The sequence below is a fragment of the Pristis pectinata genome, chromosome 3, assembly GCF_009764475.1.
Source record: "Pristis pectinata isolate sPriPec2 chromosome 3, sPriPec2.1.pri, whole genome shotgun sequence".
Lineage (NCBI taxonomy): Eukaryota > Metazoa > Chordata > Chondrichthyes > Rhinopristiformes > Pristidae > Pristis > Pristis pectinata.
In genome coordinates, this window is record NC_067407.1 from 77,241,148 (window position 1) to 77,262,707 (window position 21,560).

The 21,560-nt window shown below is 39.0% G+C and overlaps 1 protein-coding gene across 1 annotated transcript in view; it reads left to right on the forward strand.

Moving 5' to 3' along the window:
• Nucleotides 1–19,530, forward strand: part of LOC127568607 (heterogeneous nuclear ribonucleoprotein L-like) — a 27,297-nt gene extending 7,767 nt beyond the window's left edge. The window contains exons 2-13 of the mRNA XM_052012560.1: nt 1,254–1,414; nt 3,635–3,872; nt 4,105–4,190; nt 5,246–5,342; nt 5,428–5,500; nt 9,700–9,759; nt 12,312–12,511; nt 12,894–13,015; nt 13,104–13,305; nt 15,935–15,992; nt 17,564–17,659; nt 18,894–19,530. Coding sequence (XP_051868520.1) covers nt 1,254–1,414; nt 3,635–3,872; nt 4,105–4,190; nt 5,246–5,342; nt 5,428–5,500; nt 9,700–9,759; nt 12,312–12,511; nt 12,894–13,015; nt 13,104–13,305; nt 15,935–15,992; nt 17,564–17,659; nt 18,894–18,949 — 1,449 coding nt within the window. The 3' untranslated portion in view covers nt 18,950–19,530. The remainder of the gene's footprint in view (nt 1–1,253; nt 1,415–3,634; nt 3,873–4,104; nt 4,191–5,245; nt 5,343–5,427; nt 5,501–9,699; nt 9,760–12,311; nt 12,512–12,893; nt 13,016–13,103; nt 13,306–15,934; nt 15,993–17,563; nt 17,660–18,893) is intronic.
• The last annotated feature ends 2,030 nt before the right edge of the window (nt 19,531–21,560 follow it).

Consider the following 21,560-nt stretch of genomic DNA (forward strand, 5'->3'; position numbering starts at 1 on the left):
TGTACATATGAACAAGTGTTTGGGAGACCGGCTGGATGAACTTACCAGCTGTTGCGGGGCTGCAGGTATCTTCTCTGCAGGAACTTGGTTCACAGCTACATTTGACTTTTGGGTTGCGAACAGTTAACAGGAGCGAAATAGTGTATGCCATTACCATGTATTGCTCAAGTTTTGAAACAATATTCTCAGTGACTTGTACTTTAACATCCCCCCAGCATATAAACAGCATGAATTGCTCTCTTGAAGTAGGGAAGGTGTTAAATCTTCATGCTTGAGGGAGCAGATGTGGCAAACCTTTTGAGCTTTCTATTCTTGCTCAATAATAAACCAAGTTCGACAGCATTGCACAAGTCATTAAGTCTGCAAGCCTTTGGGGCATGGAGAGAAATAAATTTTACTTTTTGTTGCACCATTTTGTTGCATTAGAAGAAACTGAAGAGACTTCTATTTATATAGCCTTTCACCATCTTGATCTCAGGCTTTTTTTTATAACCATTAATCTCATCATTGTAATGGATATGCAGCAAACAATTTGCAGAACAGTGTCCCATGAAGAGCAATGTGGTACAACCAGACAATTTGGAATTGGTTTATTATTGTCACATGTACTGAGATATAGTGAAGTGCTTGCATGCCATCCAGACACATCACTCCATGCACAAGTACATCGAGGTAGTAAGAAGGAAAACAGAATGCAGAATCTGTTACAGTAATGTTGGTTGACCAATTAAACATTGGGTTTGACACTAGATAGCTCTACTTGTTTTTAGTCATGTGGTGCCACTGGCATTTATTGACCATCTAATTACTGTTGAGTAGCGGTGAGTTGTTGCTGTGAGCTATACTTGTGCACACTGATGTTAGGAAGTTTTGCCATTTTGATCCATTGTTTCAAATGAGAATGGGAAATGGTGCTCCCAGCTTCCTATAAGATGATAAAGGTCAACAATTGAAGTATTGGTGATTTCCTGCACTTTTTTTTGTAAATGTTGCACATTGCTACTACAATATGTTGGAGGGAATGAATCCATTAGAATGAATAATGGGGTATTCTAGTCTTCATCTGCTTTTTGCTCTCCATTCCATTTTGAAGTTGCTTATAGCTTAGGTTTTATCATTCTTACTAATTTTTTTTTAATGCTTAGTTTCAAACACAATATCCCGCAAAGGAAGAATGGATGGTTTATATACAAAGTGGGATTTAGAGAGATGACTGCAACAACAAAAATCACTGTTAAATTTTTAAATTTTAGGATCACGATAGAGATCGGGATCGTGATAGAGACAGAGATCGGGATCGACCAAGAAGCCAGTACAAGACTGCCCCGTCACCTGTAGTTCATGTCCGTGCTCTTTGTGATTCTGTCATTGAAGCTGATCTGGTAAAAGGGGTTGATCGATTTGGACTCGTAAGGTAAATGAATTGCTTACTCTGCTTAAATTTCTTGGTTGGAAACGAAGAATGTGAAATATTACAAATGATAAATGATATAATAAACAGTGGCATCACCAGGCCTACAAAACTAGGAGGGAAACAGTGTAGGCTTTTTCCCTCAATCCTCATTAGCTATAGATGTGCTGCTGAATGATTTGAAAGGCTGCTAATATGATACACTTGTTCAAATAGGAGAGCCAGTCTAAGATGAGCAAATTAGAAATAATTCCAAGTGCCAACGTAATCAGTATCTAATAGCATCTGTTAAGGAAAATCAGCATAAATTTAAGGCAAGGTTGCTCTGACAAACTTGATGTTTTGTGATAACAAGATTAACTTGTAGTCTGTGTAGGTTTTGGTCAGGATTTTGATGTGGCCTGTGATCAGGAAAGTATAGACTGACAGGATCCTCAGGAAAGTGATGAGGTATATTTAAAAATTGGCTTGGTGGCAGAAAGTAAGGTGGACTTTAGTGGCTGGAATGGCTATGGGATGTGGGGTGTGAGAATAAATTGGCTTAATTTTTGACTGCTGTGGAAATGAGCTGAGTTGCCTTCTGTGTTGTAAATTTCTACTGTTTTTAACCCATGAGGTCTGGACTGAACCATTAATGCAAAGTGCTCTCTCGTTTAATTTACTTGTATTTCAGAATCAATTGTTCTCTGCTTCACTACCTTTTACCTGGTCTAGAATGTTGATTCTCTAATTCCCTAATCACTATTTGATTAATTAAGATTTGATTAAAATAAAGCCCAGACTATTGTGCTACTTAATTGGTGGAAAGAAACAGATTTTTCTCTTTTGTTTTGTTATGTTTACTGGAACCTGAATCCTCAATGTCAATTGTTGTTTCATTTGTCAAAGATACTGTGTAATAGGTTTTCAGTAATTTTTTATTCTAAAAGCATTGCAGCCCTTTTTAAAAATAAAATGTTGAAGTTGGATTCAAACATTTTAACCTTCTAGAATGATTCACTTTCTGGTCCCAATGATTAAGGATTCTTTAGGGTACAGTGCTGCTGAAGTCTATCCTTTATGTTCTTTTCTCCTTGGGTTGGTTGGGAAGGGGGCACTTGTTAGTGGAGAGATGGCTCAAGAGGATGACAGATAATGATCAAGGCTGGAAACTAACCAATTTCCTGCTTCATAGTTTAAGGTATGGCAATTTAGAAGAGACTGGTGATCTGATTCTTAATGCATGACTGGAAGGATAGTAGTGTCTTGTTAGCAACACTATTAGTGTGTACTTGGATAACATTACTATGTAATGTACACGACTAGAAAAATTAGATGGCCTTGAATGGCTGAGTTGGAAAAGGTTTTAGTTCTACTATTAAGTTCCAAATTGATCAGTTCAATTATAATATCACAGGCAATAAAACTACACTTTTACTGCAGCTTGAGTCTCATCAATTCAACATTTGTTTCATTCTCAAACTCTTAGAAGCTTTGCCTAACTTGGTGCATTCTTTCATGTCATGGCAAAATTAAAGCACTTGCCTTGTTTTGATATGCACTTGCCTTGATATCTTGCTGCCAATTGTTAAAATTTTATATTTCTATTATTTTGCCATTTGATTTATACTCTGAATTAGCAAAAGAAAATTTGAAAACCAAAACAATGTTTAGGTTGTCAAAGTTTATCCACCTCAAACCATAGCCCTCATTGATAACATTTAGATTTGTCCATCAATGCTTTTGTTTCTTCCTGGCATTTTTCCAAACTTTAACATCCTGTGGAACTTCAAAAAAAATTCCTTTTAACTTCCATTCTCAAGATCAAAATATTTTTACCTTGTTTGGTTATTCTCCAAAGCAATAACAGAATGTTTAACTGTGGGGTTGTAGACATCTTGCCTCCATTCTCTGCATCTTGCCGCCTTTTATTTTTTCAATTAATTTTAATCTCCAGCTAATGGTGGTTGGATTTTATTGGCCAAGATCTGCTGAGATATCTTTTGAACTCTGTAACTAATTTCTTTTTGTTACATCTTGAAACTTGAAAGCACTTTCTTTAGGGCAAAACGAAGCCCTGATAAGGCATGCAGTAAGGTTGATGTAGTGGTTTGTGCCCTATTTCTGGGATGTTACTTGGGTGTTTGATCTACTACCTTTTATTTTTAGGCCTTGCTACAGCAGTAATTCTAGGTAAACAGGAAATTTAAGGTTAGTTCTTCACATCTGGACTTTTTGTTGCAGTTATGTGATGATGTTGCCAAACAAGCGGCAAGCTCTGGTGGAATTCCAAGATTTGCAGAGTGCCCAGAAGTGTGTTGCTTATTCTAAGCGGCGCATAGTCACTATTGCAGGACATCCTGCTTTCTTCAATTTTTCTACCAGTCAGCGCATCACCCGTCCTGGGGGTCCTGAAGATCCAAAGCACATCAACAATGTTCTTTTCTTGTCCATCCAGAATCCTTTGTATCCAATTACAACGGTAGGTCTGCATTTTTTTTTGACATGTCATAGTTAATTTCACAGAATTGCTCTTAATCCTTTACAGCTTGGTGTAAGTTGAGAGTTTCCAGTGCACTGGTGATTATCCTTCTGAATGAAACACTTGTTCAGTCATTTTTATGTACAAGTGAAGAACAGTTGAGAAAGAAATTTTTAAACTTGTTGCAATTTGCTTGCAATCCCATTATATCAATTTGTAATGTCTTTTTCAGGATGTCCTGTACACTGTCTGCAATGCATGTGGACCAGTCCTTCGTATTGTAATATTTAAGAAGAATGGGATACAAGCTCTGGTTGAATATCCTTTTCGGAACAGGACAAGTGCATTGTCCAAAAGAATAACATGGACAGACTTTCAATCCACCTTTGGAGTAACAGGGCATGGATATGTAGTATTTTTAATTTTGCTTGGGAATTGTTTCTGGATTCTTGCATTTAGCAAACTGATCACTGACCGGTGCCTGCTGTTGTCACCAGCTCCAGCCTTGTGACCATTCATTCATTGTCATTGAGGTCCAGTGTAGGAATTATGCAGGCTGACACTCCAGTGGCAGTACTTGAGATCACTGGATCATCTATGGTGTTTTTTTGAATGGTTGTAAATGTCCCCGTGACACTGAAGGAAGGAGAATCTACTTATTCTAAAATTGGCATCACTGAAATATAGCTTCTAGTGATTTGCCTCTTCCTTCAAGCAAGTCAAAAGTGCATTGGGGTTTTCTGCAAAAGATTCCATACACAGACATGAGGATGAATTAAACCATATGGTTTCAAGTCTACTCTGCTATTGCGTAATTTTTTTTTCATTATGCTGCACTTGTCCTGTCCTGTCCTGAAATCCATTGATTACTCAGAATTCATATGTTCATTGATTATCTAGAGCCCTTTGGGATGAAAACTTGTAAAGATTCTCAACCCTTTGCAGCAGTTGCCCTTCATCTTAACCTCTTACTCCAGAGCAGATCTTTTTTGTATAGAAGGTTTTGGTGGGGAAGGAGATGCATACTGTTACCAGCAGTGTAGAAATTTACTAGTAAAGGTTAAACAAAAAACACTTACTAAAAGGGCAACACGGTAGCGTAGCGGTTAGCACGACGCTATTACAGCACCAGTGATCGGGGTTCAATTCCCGTCGCTGTTTGTAAGGAGTTTGTACGTTCTCCCGTCTTGCGTGGGTTTCCTCCGGGTGCTCCGGTTTCCTCCCACGTTCTAAAGATGTATGGGTAGGTTAATTTGGGTTTAAAATGGGTGGCGTGGACTCGTTGGGCAGGAGGGGCCTGTTACCACGCTGTAAATAAAATGTAAAAAAAAATATTTTTTAAAAATCCACATTCACTCCTTAACACTATGCACGTTTGATTCAGTCCAAAGTGCCCAGAAGGCAAAAGCTTCACTCAATGGAGCAGATATTTATTCTGGTTGCTGCACATTAAAAATTGAGTATGCAAAGGTAACTTGAAATGGTGTGCTTTTTCCAAATGACAATTCCACTCACTTTTTCTCACATATTAAAACAAGGAGTTTTTTTTCACCAGCCTACTCGACTGAATGTGTTCAAGAATGATAGCGAGTCCTGGGACTACACTAATCCTGATTTGACTGCACGAGGTATTGTATGCTCTCATTAATTTGTGTAGGCTTTTAGAACGTGTGCAAATGAAGAATTCTGTATACTATGTTAGACCTCCAGCAACAGCCCTCCAAGTTTTGCCGTGACCGAGCTCAGAATTGGAATAATTGATTGAAGTTTAGCTACATAAAAAAATTTTTTTTTTTTTTTTTTGGAAACCCAACTCTGCCGCTAGATACAAGGAACTTTTATTGGAACTTTTAAAGGATTGAATAGTCTGCACCGCGAATCATACTTTCAATTGGTGTGCACTTTTAACCAGCAAATGTTGGAGATTTCATTTTAATTTAAACTGACATAATGATGAATTTTCTGCCCTTTTGTGAGAATTGTAAATTGATCCCTTACATGGGGATAGTAGCAAATAATGTTCTGATTTGCTGGGAAATGTAGACAATTTCCCCTCCTGGTTACTGATCGGTGGCTTTCTATTTGAAAGGGCGTAGTTAATAGTGCAAAATATCACTTCTCTAAATACTGACTGGCACGAGGTACTGTATATTTCTGACATTACAGTAGAGACTGAATATTAAAATACCTCAAATTTGGGACGTTTTGATATTATGAAAGATTCCATAGTGTTTGAGTCACGGATAGTGATATAAAAGATGGTCGTTCTCACTTGAGTGAGGCAATTAAGAAACCAAATCCTTCGGTCACTCATTTCAGAAAAAAGCCAAAAATTTTAGTTGCAGCCCATGTCATTTGAGTGCATGTGATTTGATCTGACCCATCCAACTCGTCTGTATAATTAATGGACTTTTGTTAATGAAACAAACTCGCTGATTACAGTTGTGACTGTTTAAAATAAGTCCTCATTTCCCAGTTCAGCTTTTACTTTGACTTATTCCTGTTTTGTTGTTGGTTTCTTTTTAAACTCCCCTGCAGTCCATTTTGTGAAATCAAATCTATTCACTGAGAAGTCCAAGTATAATAGCGATCTTTGCTAATACAAAGTTTGGGGATAGTGGTATAATTATTCTGATAGGGATGAAGATATTTTTCACAGTTATAGTTGAGTTAATTTTTTCTCATGGAAGCACATTAGTCATTATTGTAACCAAGTGATATTTGTATATTTGTACAGTAAATGCTGGTAGTCTAACATCTGTTTGGAAATGTATATTGGATAAAGGTATAGCCACCTGTGCTGACCTCCAATGGATGTTTTGAAGTTCACTCGCATCACTTATAGCACTGTAGCTACAGCTCACCTACATGAACTGTACATGCAAACAAGGCTACGGCACAGAAAATCGCATCTTTCAAAGTCGCACGCAGTACTCAAGAACATTGCACTCAAAGGGGAAAAGAGAACCAAGACCTCAGTTGCAGAGATATTAAATCTTCAGAGCTACATTCACCTTCTGCAGATAAATATCGTCATTGCCGAAAGGATATTGATCTTGTCCCCTCCTCACTGGAGCAAGACATTTTCACAGGTACATCAGCGAGAGTGAGCACCACAGAAGAGGGGCAAGCCAGGCAAACTCAGCACTTCATGCACCCTTGCCAACGAATGCCAGCACTTCGCATTTACAAATGACAACAACCCTGCCTTCAGAAACAGAACAGACTTGTAATAAATCCTCAACTCACCTAGACTGCATGCAAACACATCCTCAGGAAACTTGATCAGGAAGGACACTCATTTTTTTTCTCACCACATTCATCGGTGCACAGAGGATATGTTTGCAAGGTGCCTTCGTAAGACCTGAGATGAAATTCTGTGTGAATACATTAAATGCTGTGAAATTAAATTATTAAAGGAAAGACAACTCTTGTAAATTTCAAACGAAGAGGAGAAATCCACTTATGACTTTAGAAAAAAAAACTGGAGACTTCTGTGATTGATTGAATTTGAAGCTGGAGTAACTTGAACTTTTTGACAAATCCAGGAATCGCTTGCTGCTGGATGGAGGACTGAGGACTGTCTGAAAAATTGTTACTTTTCAAAGTTAATTGTAAAATCATGTAACTACTGGCAAGTGACATTATTCAATTGGATAAAAATCAGTGGTATTGTAAAATGGCCATATTCCCATGCACTTGATGGTATATACTACATGCTTTTATGACCTAAAATATCAGAATTGTAAGATATTTCCAGAAATTTTCCAGTTTTCTCCTGCTTTGGAATTTGAAGGTCTTTATGGCTCAATTGATAACACCCTTGCCTGAATCAAAAGTCCATGGTTTCAAGACCCCACTGCAAAGTCTAGAATCCATAATGTAAGCTGACATTTTGATGAGGCGCTGAGAGAGGATTGCACTGTTGAAGTTGCCATTCCTTTAGATGAGACATTAAGTTCATTTATAGTCTTGCATAGCAGATTGTGTACCATTTGAAGAACTACAAAGGACCCCTCCTTTTGTGCCTGACCCAACACCTGACCTAAGAAAGTTACCTGTTTGTTATTGCAGTGCAGTTTGTAGGATCTTGGTATGCACATTGTTTGAGTTATCTACATTACAGGTAATGTCTGCACTAGTGAAGCACATTGGTACATCCTAGGTGCTGAGGTGGTCTTAATTCTTCAGAATAGTTTGCTTTTCTTAAGAATTGCAATTATGTTCTAAATTTTGCAAGAACATCCTTGTACATAATTTAAGGGAGTAGAGAGGATTTTGCTAGGAATAGACATTAATAGGGCTCCCCAGTAAATGATTTACCTTTTATGAAATGAATATGAGTTGCTTGCTGTGGGATAAGATCAGGGTGTTTTGGTGACTGGGTTGAGGCTGCAAGGGCAGGGTGTTGGAGGTGAGAAAATCCGCAATGAGTATTTTGTTACACATGCCCGTATAGATTGTGCGGTAGAGGAAAATAAGATAGTGTATGTTCAGATTCTAATGGGGTTGATTAATTGACATAGGAAGAGTAGAAAGTGCTTCATCCTGCTAGCTTGCAATGTATTTAGTGCTTGGAACTGAGACTTGGAGGCTTAGTGGGTTAATTTTACTGCGTGCCACATCTCTAGTGCCCCATCAACTGCGCAGGTCTATTTGTGAACTGTCCTGCAGCCAACATCTTTTTCTGATTATCCATTAGTTTTGAAGCATGGTTATGGATAGAAACCAATGCATATGCTAAATATAAAGGTGAGAAAAGTCACTGCTGAAGTGACCCCAGTTCTGTTGGCTTCCTGCTGTGATCATCATTCCTGCTGCCACAATAAAGATGTAGTTCTGGTTTTACTTCCACATCAGTATGGGTTAGGTGCTTAAGATATGCAACAGACCACGCTTTCACAGTTTTTCCCCCTCAGGGCTTCCTTATTTGGATGAAAGATTAACTGCATCACACTAATCTTGACATGACTCAGTTTGGTCTGACTTATCGTTACACTTCCACATCAGTGTAACAGTATATCACTTATTTGCTTTGATTCTTTTCACAGCCTATTATTAACCTAACTTTTTATTCTGGCAGTAAAATGTGATGGGGTGATAAGTTAAGCAAAAGGTAATCCACTTAGTATTTGGGGGGTGGGGGGGGGGGGAGAATTGCTGCCTGTTTATTTGGAAAGGCAGGATATTTTGGGTCTTAGAAGTACTCGAAACATCACAACTGTTTTGGCCACTGATTTCGCTCCTTTTTTTTTGCATTACATTAAACCCTTTCTGGATTTGAGACAAAAAGTTCAGTATTGGTTGACCAAATCCACGTCTTTTTAATTTTTTTGGTTTCAAAGCATGGATTGGATAGAAGTTACTCATGTGACCTAAGATTACTGATTTGTGGTTAAAATAATACTAATTATAATGGTTTTGAAGCATTTGAATTTGGGCAACCAACAGTGTTCTCCTGATTAGATCCATGTGTGAAGTTTTTAATAACATGTATATTCATCTTTTTAAACCTTGTATTCACTGATTGTAAAACTGTAATGCAGGGGCGAAGTATCTCGCTTTTGCTGAATCCTCCTGCAAGTTATTAAGAAGGCCTCTTTGAAACTGCTGTATCTTGCTGTTTGAAGCTTATGGTACAAAAAAAAGCAGGTACTGATTTTTAAAATTGTATTTTATCTCTTGTAAAGTTGACAACATGCAAATGTGCTGTGACTTCCTGTACAATGTGATGCAAAAATGTGTTTGTTCTTAAATGGGTTTAAAGCTCGTGCAGAATTGAGATAGTTGCTTTGCAGTGCATTTAACTTCTCTTTGTTGTTTCCAGATGAACGGAGGCGACAAGGACAGCCAGCCCTTCTAGGAGATCATCCCTCAACATATGGGGGTAATCAATGATTCTGATAAGATTTTTAAGGGATTACTTCTGCTTCTCTACTATTTTGCTCCTGCTCTGTCATCTGTAACTTAATCCATATTGAAATGAAAATTCTCAACCAGCAAATGCCATATTGCTGAAGCATGAAAACTATTTTCTGCTAAGCCTGTAACAGAAAGTATGGGGATTTCTGAATTTGCATTTGCTATTTGAAGGGTGATTGTTTTTTCGCAGGATAGGGCTAAATCAGTTCGTGATTCTTCAGAAGTGGAATTGAATTTTGATTGTAGAACTTATGAATCACATTAAGCCCTTCAGGTTCATAGTCAAAGTTGAGTTTATTCTCATGTGCACAAACGCATGTATGCATAATTGCAATGGAAAAACTTACTTGCAGCAGCATCACAGGCACATAGCATCATATAAACAGCATTCATAAGAATAACACAAACGCAATTTTTACAGAGAATATAATTGGAATAAAAAGTCCGTTTTAGTGTAAAGTGATCAAGCTGGTCAGTGTTGCGAAACTCTAGTGATTAGGGTTGTGCCACTTGGTTCAAGAACCAAATGGTTGAAGGGAAGTAGCTGTTCTTGAACCTGGTGGTGTGGGACTTCGGGCTTCTGTATCTCCTGCCCAATGGTTGCTGCAAGAAAATGGCATGGCCTGGATGGTGGGGATCTTTGGATGTTGCTTTCCTGAGGCAGTGCTTCCTATAGATACTACCGATAGTGGGGAGGGATGTGCCTGTGATGTATTGGGCAGAGTGGAGTGTAATGCTTCCCACTCATCTTTCCCCTTGAAGTGCTTATCCAATTTCTTTGAAGTTTTTAATCTGTTTTAGCACACTTTTCCTTTTCAAACAGTGAATTTCAGATTGCTGTATAAAACAGCTTTTCTTACTGTAGTACTTGTCAGTTATGTTAAACGTCTCTCTCTGGTTACAGTCAACATTAAAAACATTCCTTACCCAAAAGACCTAGAATTTAAGAATGGATATCTCTCAATTAAATCATTCCATCATCACTGCTCTAAGTAGAAAATCCCTAGTTTCTCTTGTCTCTGCATACCTAAAACTCTTCAACCCTGGTGTCACACGTGAATCTCCTTTGTGCCCTTTACTTGCATCTTGACACCCAGAATAGAACCCTGTGCTCTATTTGGGACAACTGGTGGTTTTGGTTTAGCATAACATTTGTATTGCTTCCCTTTGCCATAGAATCCATAGGCGTTTTAGCAAGCTTCAACTTATCGCAATTCCTTAAAAGAATTTATACCTTGGTCTTTGTTTCTGCATTGCACTGTTATCCTCAGAGTTCACAAGTAGAAAAAACTGAAGTCTAGTAAAATGATCCATAAACCTAAATCAAGGTCATATCTTGGAAATATTCAGCAGGTCAGTGTGCAATTTTGGAAAGATTAACCTTGTTTGGTTTTAAACATGCTGGTGAAGACAATAGTTCACATTTCAGGAATTGGTTCTCCTTTGATCCTTGTACATGTCCTAAAATAAGCTAGGAAATTAAGTAGTGCCTCATTTTTGCTAGTCTCTGCTACCTTTGCATTTTAATTTATCTAAAGATTTGAGGTTTCCTATTATTTGGTGGCTTGTGTGAAGCCAGCAGAGGAGCAATGTCCTTATTACTAAATTAACATACTGCTGATACTGGAAATGTTAGGACTCCAAAGTCATTAACCTGAAATATTAACTCATTTCTCTCTGAACAAATAGTGCCCTTTTAGTTAATTCTGAAATACTGAGCTTCCAGAAGCATCATAGTGCCATAGCTATAACTATCCTCAATGAATAGTAGATTTTTTTCCTTATTCCCTTGATTTTCCTGAATTCATAGTAATTGGATATAGAGTTCATTCCTTTTGAGGCTGCTCTTTATTGCCACTGATCCTACGTGGCTGCTGCTCACCAACTGTACGTGCTGTGCAGGTGCACTCCACTTCTGTTATGTCTGCCTTTTTTTTGTGAACTTTTATTCAAAGCAGCTTTTTTAACGGTTCTCATTCATCTTGAATCTTCTCAAATGCTTCAACCAAAAGCCTGTACTCCTATTTTTGATCATGATTCTACAGTATAAATGGTGCTCATGTGAAAAATGGAAAAGTAATATAGTCCATGTTGGAACAACAGCAATCCAATTCCTCAGCTCCTTTCAGAAAGCCTGTTTAAAAAAAATCTATCCACAATGCATCTGTTTCCACTGCAATCATGAAGTACCCCCACTACTGTGCTTACCCTATCCTGATACAGTTTTGACAAATAAATCATGTGCATGAACCAGTGCGAGTTGCTTTGTAACCAAATTACTGAAGTTGGGGCTGTTTTTTTAATCAGCTAGCCTTCTGACTTTTATCTCATTACCCACTTCCTGTGAGTTCTGCTAACATTTCATTGCTCTTCATGATTAGTGTTATGATGAACAAATCAAAGCTACTGTGTTTTTAAATTTTTTTATGCATAGATTATTCTTCAGAAATAGAAGTGTTTTATACGTGTATATATATATTGCCCATTTAAGTAGTATGACAATCTTTCTTTATACAGGCTTTCAAGCAAACCCTTTGGCATTGGCACACAGAATGGATTCTCGTGCTTCCAACAGCAGGCCCATGCATCTCTACTCGGCTCCTGATTATGAGTTTGTTCCTCAAGGCAAAGTTATAATGATTTATGGACTTAATCCACACAAAATGAATTGTGAAAAAGTCTTCAACCTTCTCTGTCTCTATGGCAATATTGAAAAGGTAAGACATGATCTTCACTTTTATCCTAGTTGTTAATGCTAGCCTCTGTCACTAGTCCAAGTTGAAGCCTGTTTGAATTCACTTTTTTTGTAGAATATGAAAACAATAATTGAACTATCAAAGTGCTTCATCTGGGTTAAATAAGAATCCTGGTTTACATTTGAGACGGAGTGTGCAAGAATCTGGTGCTGCACTTAAACTGTGCTGCCCTGAGAATGTTCCATCCAAGTTGGGGAGGAGGATGGCAGAACATTCCAGCAAAGTAATTTGTTGGACCTTTTTCTTGCATTAAATGAGCAAACCTTTTTCTTTTAATCATTGCTTTTTCTTGGGAAAAAATCCTTTCCAATGTGCTCGCTCTGTAAATGACTTGTGTTTTTAGGTTAAGTTCATGAAGAGCATGCCAGATGCTGCCATGGTCGAAATGGGCGATGAATTTTCTGTGGATCGAGCTATTACTCATTTAAATGGCGTAGAGATGTTTGGAAAGAGAATTAATTTGTGGTAGGTGTTTCTAAAGATATTTGCACAGCTGTGAAGTGGTATTTCAGTCCTCCTGAGGTGGACAGTTATAATATTGTGTACTCTTCAGTGTCTCTAAACAGGCATCAATTGTTCCAAGTCAGTCGTACGAGTTGATAGATGGTACTGATAGTTACAAGGAGTTCACCAATTCAAGGAATAATCGCTTCACCAATCCAGGGCAGGCGGCCAAAAACCGGATCCAGCCCCCTTCCAATGTGCTTCATTTCTTCAATGCTCCTCCATGTGTAACAGAGGAATACTTCCAAGAAGTAAGATATCTGATGGGAATGGTATAGTAAGAATTCTGCTCTTCTCCACTTTTAAATTGCACTTGAATAGTTGCTGCATTATCTTGTAGATACCACGCTGTGCTCCAAGTTTAGTGGTGGAGGGAGTGGATAACCAATTTGGGGGCATCAGATAAAGAAATTGATCCATCCTTGGTTAGTGGTTTTGGGCATAGTATTGATGGGCCTCGCCTGGTTTCTGGTCAGAGATGACACACTCACCCCCATTCTATTGAATATTGATGGGATAAGCAAGCGGGAGAGATACAGTGGCAATCTGTAACCATTTTATTCTGGCTTGATGATTTGTGTTTCTGAGCTTGACCATCTATGTATCTTTTGGAAATGAGGCTGATTTTCCTGGCTTGATGGTAACAAGAGGTTGAGTGATATGCATGGTTTTGACTTTGCAGTGACATGGAGGTCTCTTGTTAGAGTGTAAAAGTAACTGGTTTTGAGCTGCTGATTTTGTCATTGGTCTGCCACCTTTCATGACAATTGTGCCACAGCAAGTGGAGCAAATCTTCATTGTGTTTTCATAGTGGACAGCTTAGTGGTGGATCATCCATGCTGTTGTGGACTTGAAGCTGATGTGTTGTGAAGGCAAGTTCAACTATACTTCCTCTTGTTTGTTTCTTAAAGCAATCCTGGCCTGGCAGCTGCATTGATTGTGAATCTCTGTCTGGCTTGGCCATTTATGTAATCGCCTCATAAGTACCACTGGACCTTCTTCCCAGAAGAAGCCTGACGAGGTATATCCTAGAACATTGTGGGAAGCAAGGGAGGAAATTGCTGGGACACTGACAGGGATTTTTGTATCTTGGTTAGCCATGGGTGAGGTACTAGAGGATGGATAACATCGTGCCTTTACTTAAGGGCTGCAGGACAAGCCAGGGAACTACAGGCTATCAGGGGTGGGAAATGTACTGGACAGGATTCTGAGGGACACTATTTATTTGCATTTGAGAAGGCAAGGACTGATTAGGGATAGTCAGCATGGCTTTAGAGTTGTGCAGCACGGAAATGGACCCTTCAGTCTGACTTATTCATGCTGACCAAGGTGCATTCCTGAGCTAGTCCCATTTGCCTGCATTTGGCCCATATTCCCTCTAAACATTTCCTATCCATGAACCTGTCCAAATCTTTTAAATGTTGTCATTGTATCCACTGCTAGCACTTCCTCTGGTAGTTCGTTCCTAATACCCACCACTCTCTGTGTGGAAAAACTTGCCCCTCAAGTCACTCTTCAGATTGGAGACTTGTAACCAGTGGCGTGCCACAGGGATTGGTGCTGGGTCCTCTTGTAATGTGTATTAATGATTTGGAAGAGAATGTATGTGGCATGATTAGTAAGTCTGCCTATATCACTGATTTTTAGTGTCATAATGGACAGTGAAGAAGGCTAACTAAGGTTGCAGCAGTATCCAGGACTTACAGTGAATGGCAGGGTCTTGGAGCGTTATCGACTAGTGAGACCTTGGGATACAAGTACTTAGTTCCGTGCCGAAAGTGGACAGAGTGGTGAAGTACGGTATGCTTACCCTCAATGGCCGAGGTGTTGAATACAAGAGTTGGAATTGTGTGCTGTCTCGTTGCTACTTTTTAGGAAAGATGTGATTAAGCTAGAGAGAGTGCAGAAAAAATTCACAGAAATGTTGCCTGAACTGGAGGACTTGAGCTCTAAGGAGAGATTGCTTAGACCAGGATTGAAGGTGATATTAGAGTTTATAAAATTTCAGGGGAATTGACAGTAGTTGGTCATGGTCTTTTTCCTAGGATAAGGGAATCTAAAATAGATGGCATAAGTTTAAAGGGAGAGGAGAAAGAATCAAAAGGAATCTGAGGTGCAAGTTCAGAGGATAGTTGGTAAATGAATAAACTGCTAGAGTAGGTGGTAAAGGTGGGTACAATTACAACAAAAATACATTTGGACAGGTACATAGAAAGGCTTAGAGGGTATGGGCAAAATGCAGGCAAATAGAATTAGTGTGGATGGACATCTTAGTTGGCATGGATGAATTGGGACAAAGGGCCTATTGCCATGCTATAGAACTAAATCTATAGAAGGCCCTGTTAGTGGGGAAAGAAATTTGGGAATGGTGATAGATATGTGAAAGGTTGGTTAGATGTAGTACTGTGGATGACTGTCAGGCTGTTGCTCAACCAATCTGTAAAACTATTCTGCTTTGTCACCTAGGCAAGAACTATGCCCAGTTATTGTCCAATAAGTTAGTAATTTGTTGAATTAAATTCCACAATTTGTTCATGGAGGGATTTCAACTGTCCACCATGAATTGCTAGTACATTACTGCATCTGAATTCTGTAGAGTAATGTGTCTCAAATATGATACTGGGTTCTAGATTTGATTGGTTTTGATTGAATGTAAACAGGGAGGAAAAAATGGCTGGACTATGGACTGGGTGCCAATATTGTTGCAAGTTGGATTCCCAGTCTTAGAATCCTAGTTTTAAGAACCTCGGGGAGTGGAAGAGAGGGGTTGTAAATTGTCTGAGTCTTGTTTAAAAGTTCCTTCATTCACTAAAATTGCACTATGGCTTTGGTTTGGCACCAGGACTGTGTTTTAACTTCAAAGATGTCTGTTTTTTCTAGGTTTGTGAGGAGTGTGAACTAAAGCCTTTTAAAACTTTCAAGACGTTTACTGGAAAATGTAAGTAATGAGGACATGCAAGTGGATATTGAAGCAGTCTTCAATTAGAAATTACTGACCAATACTGTATGTTTATCTGTTTAAAAACTTAATTTAGCTGTGCCATAGAATTAACCTTAAATGAGATCAGCTTTAAGCATTTTGTTATTCCTGATGCATGTTACTTAAGCAGTGCCAGTGGCAAACAGACTTCAGTCTGAGTTATTTGCATAATGTGCATTCATGGCAACAAGATACTTTACAAAACAGAGGGAGGCAGTAGCTTAAGATGGAAGAGGAGGGACTGTTGGGAACATCATGGGTCTGCTTGAAGAGTTGTTTCTAGGCAGTGTGTGCAAACTAAGAAGGGAGCTTTAGTGTGTCTGGGTATCAGTTGAAGGAGGTGGAAGCAGTCAGAACTGGAAAAACCAAAGGGTATATCATTGGGGGGTGTTTGAGGTACAATGGTTTCATCGGCAAGATCTTAAAATCAATGTTCTTTAAGCTGAGAAATAGAGCATGGAGTAAGTGGCATTTGATGCAGGATTTTCCTGTGGGTTTTGAGTTAGAATTGGAAAGAGAACTGGTTGAGCACCTTATTTTGTAGTTAGTCATACAACACAGAAGCACGCCTTTTGGCCCAACAGGTCCGTGCTGACCAAAATGCCCATCCAAGATAGTCCCATTTGCCTGTGTTTGGCCCATAACCTTCTAAGCCTTCCCTATCAATGTACCTGTCCAACTGTTCTTAAAAGATGTTATTGTACCTGCCTCAACCACTTCTGGCAGCTCATTCAACATACATACCACCCTTTTGTCTGGGGGGGGGGGGGGGGGAAAAGTGCCCCTCAAGTTCCTATTAAAATTTGCCCCTTTCACCTTAAACCTAGGTCCTCTAGTATTTTATTGCACAACCCAGGGAAAAAGACTGAGTGCATTCACCCTGTCTATGCCCCTCATGATTTTGTACCCCTCTATAAGATCACCCTTCAGTCTCCTACACTCTGAGTGGGGAATTGGGGGGGGCGGAGGGGGGGGGGCGCATGAGTCCCAGCAATATCCTTGTAAATCTTTTCTGCACTCTTTCTAGTTTAATCACATCTTCCCTATAGCAGGGTGACCAAAACTGGCCTTGCCAATGTCTTGTACAACTGCACCATTACCTCTCGACTTCTAAACTTACTGCCTTGACTGAAAGGCAGTGTGCCAGAAGCTGCTTTCACAACCCTGTCTGCTTGTGACTCCACTTACTTAACTGGAAGGTCTCTGTTGTACAACACTCCTGTGAAAGTCCTACTTTGATTTGACTTTCCAAAAAGCAACACTTCGCACTTATCTGAATTAAACTTCATTTCCCATTCTTCAGCCCACTTACTCAGCTGATTAAGATTCCCCCTGTATTTTTTGATAACTGCATTCACTGTTGATGGTCATTAGAATCCGGGACAAGGGTGTGCTCAGCTTAGCATACACAGGGGTCATTACCAGCCATATGGTATTGTCACCTGACTGGACTTCTATCTCCATAATGGATGCTTAGTAAATGTAAAACCTGTTTGTAAGATGTCTTTTAACAGTCTCTCTGCTTCCAGCTGACAGGAGTTTATCTGGCCTGTTGGAGTGGGAGTCAAAAAATGATGCTGTAGAAGCACTGACAGTACTGAATCACTACCAGATGAAAAACACAAGTAAGTGTTCCTGTTTATAAATGAGATGGTCGAGGTTTAAATTTAAAGTTGAATGATAAGGAGCAAGAATTTTCATCTCTCTCATGCCTTTATTTGAAAGGGGAAATTTAATTCTGGAATGAATATAATATTGCTAAATCTGGGAGCTAGAGATGGGGCTAGCTGGTTAATTTTGTCGGAGTCTACATAGCTGTTTGGCCTATTGTTCCTCTATCTCTGATTTGTTTTTCAATGAAAATTTTTTTCATTGAAATGTAGAGCATTTATGGAAGGTTTGACAAGGGTAACATTTGTTATCCCTGGGTAGAAAGCTTAAATCTAAGGATCTTGGGAACCTACCTCCTTAGGGTAACAAGGTGACTATTTCAAACCAAGGTGAGATGTTGCTTCACTTAAGGTAGTGAATATTTAGTTATCAATACAAGGGCTGAAGGATGTTAAGAGCTTGGATCAATGGATTTGGGTGGTGGGTGACACTGAGAGAATCAAGTGATAATGGGGATAGGGCAGGCTGTACAGTGGTGGTCATTTTTGTTTTTTATTCAACATTTAGCTTATAAGTGAGAGCAAGCATAGACTTCCCGTGTAAATACAGCTACCATTGATGGCCATTGGGGTTAATTCATTGAGGATATCCACCAACTTCTATCCTGTGGAATGTTGCAGGTGCTGAAAGAAAATTCATTAAGTTGACTGGAAGTGGTTTCCAGCTATACATACAACTATAAATGTATCCATAGTTGAAAGATTTGTTTACTTCTTGAGACCCCAAGACATGATTCTAGCTTACCCTGATTTCCCCTAATGATCTTGAGTAATGTCTTCTATCAAGGTGCTTTGAACAGGTAATATGTTTACAATGTGTAGAAAATACATACTCCAAGATGTCATGAGTAGCCCAGTTTTTTTCAGCAGTGTACTCCTGTGTTCTGATATTGCAGCTTGGATTTGAAACTGGCTAAGTTGTAGGAAGTTGGAATGTTTTCACTTTAGTTCACTAGATTGTGAAAGCATGCTTCTTTGTGACATTTGTGACCTCCAAAATGGTCAATTGAGAGTACTGCAATACAAGGCTGTGTGTTGGTCCATATTCAGACATTTGACTTGGATTAATGGTGAGGGCTTCCATAGAATTTGACATTTTTGGGAGTAAATGAACTTTGCAAGTTCAGTGCATTTGGTAAATAATTGTTTTAGGAAAACAAGCTTTGATTAAAACCGTTTTTTATTTCAGATGGCCCGTACCCTTACACCTTGAAGCTCTGCTTTTCCACCATGTCTCATGCATGAAGACTCAGTTTGAAGAGGATTTGGAATTGATGCTATAGATTAGCTTATGTAGCATTTCCAAATTGCAGGAGAAAAATGTAGGTCTTTAGTGTCTGTCTTCCACCTATAAGTGGAAGATTCTTCAGTTTAAATTGTAACGTTCTGAATTGTGTCAGTGTAAAAGTTAAAAACATTTAACTAAGTTGTTCCTTTGTTAGGTTTTTTGCAGTCAGTGAGTCATTAGAGCGTAATGTTTATGCAAGTGACCTTGTATTTTAGAACTATGCAAGTGATGAACAACCATTTGTGGCATATCTATTTAAGGCACTTATAAAGTGAGAAAAGCAGGGTTGTTATTCTTTGGTGGAAATGTAGTTTGCAGGATTTCTTTTGCTATAAACTACATGTCGTTGTGACCAGGAGAATTCTCTGTACTGCTACTGAAGTGCCCAAATGGTGACTTTTGAACACTATACCTAAACTCGGTATATTTACAGCTTATTGCCATGTGTTTCATTCCTTGCTGTGTTTCAGAAATACATTAAACAATTATTTCAAGTATCTGTGAATTATCTTAATAAAGGTTATAAATTCAAATTGTGGTTAACTTGTCAGAATAGCTGACCCTAACTGGTCCTTTTACTCTGTTTTTTCTTCCTCCTGTTCCAGACTCTACCTGTGTATCTGATGCATTCAGGGACATGAATGTTGTTTGGTCTTCAAGGTGTGGGAAGATATAAATATTTATTTACAAGATGTGGGCTTTGCACTCCCTCTCCCATAGGATGAGCTTCAATTTTCCCAGATCTAAGCGCTAGTTCCCCATGTCAAGGGTTAGGAGTGCTGCATTTGCTGCAGGGTTAAACTGAAACTGTCCAGCTTGAGTCCCCAGAGCACTGTTCAATGTCTCCTCTGCTAGGATCACCCTGCAGTGGATTGACCTAGATTACTATGACTTTACTTTGGCTTTTGTGTTTGACTTAATAATCAGCCAAAGAAGTTCAGTTTAGTTCTGACAGTCCCATTGATGGTTATGAAATCATCTTTGGTTAGGAATACGGATTGCAATTAAGTACTTTTCCAGGAATTACTATTGGTTATTTTGATCCTATAAAACAATTGTAACTGACAATTAAGTTCGCATGGATGAAAGCAGTCACAGTAAGAGACAATCTACAGTACAATAAAGTTAGTGTTCTTTGCATTGTGGCATGGATGAGGTATGTCAGCCTGGATCTTTATACGATGTTTCTTCTTACTGTGTGCCACACTAGGGCCATTGCTCTTGCCTCTTGAGGGGAGAGAAACTGTTTCACTGTGAATTTGAGTTTCTCAATATGACATGAAGTGTAATTAAGGTCACCAGCAATTGAATGGATTTTTGTTTTTAAACCTAGTGATGGCAGTTGACATATCTGTTAAACTTGTTTTCCCATCTAAATGCTCCTATGACCTGTCCTGTAATACATGGGCAGCACTCAAAACAGGAGAGATTTGTCTGCCTTGTATGGTATCCAAGTGGGAGCTGGAACTGAATTTCTTTATCCCAAATTGTACTAAAACCAATGAAGTCCTTTAATGTGGCAATCAAATTGCACCCACAATCTCATTGTTAGCAGTGACAATATGGTAACCAGATAAAAATGCTGGTTGTGATGCAAATATCAACTCAGATACCAAAGAACTCCATTGCCCTTCAAAGTAGTGTTGAGAGTCTGAGGGCAGGATAAGATGAAATTTCCAATTCTCATTTAGCCACTGTAGCTACAAAATCCAGTAAGGTACACTTTGAACCAAATGGTGTGCAGTGCTGTGGAGCCTGCATAGAGCCCAAGTAAATTCACTGCAGCATGAAAATGTCTGTGCCTGGTACACAAGTTACCAAGTACTAAAAACAAGGTTCTGAACAAGTTGGTTACGATGGACTTTACTAAATGCATTATGGCAGTCTTTTTGTACATCTACATTCTTCAGTCGCCTCTCCAAGAGGAAGGGTTCTGATTTTTGGATCTACCAGCCTCTGTACAGAGGGCAGAGAACTATCCCAATGGGCTCCAATTACACTGGCACTGACACATCTCTTCCAGAAATACCTTGAATTTCTGCACGTCCTTCATTTGGGATTTCTGTCTTTTGGAGTGGTTTGTTTCCCTTCTGGTTTTTGCTTCCAGCACCACATCTTTCCATGGTAAATATCTCCAGGTCTGACTCATCCTTTGTAGATTCTCACAAAGTTTATACTTCACAATTAGGATTCACCCAGGATCACAGGTATATTCAACCTATCCAGCATCTCTCAAGGCACTATTATCATATTCTGATGACCCGAAATGTTAACTGCTCTTTTTAGCAATGCTGCCTGACCTCATTGATTCAAGCATTTTCTGTTTTAATTTCACTAAGACTGAACTGGCACCAGTCTGTTGAAATGGATAACTTGTGCTTTGGTGTAGCACTGTGTGGATAGGGTTAAATAGAACATTATAGCACATGAACAGGTCCTTCAGCCTGTGATGATGCCAATCGAAACTAATCCCATCTGCCTGCACGTGGTCTCTCTTGCTCCATTCCCTGCCTGTTCATGTGTCTTTCTAAAGGCCTCTTAACCGTTGTTCTCGTATGTACTTCCACC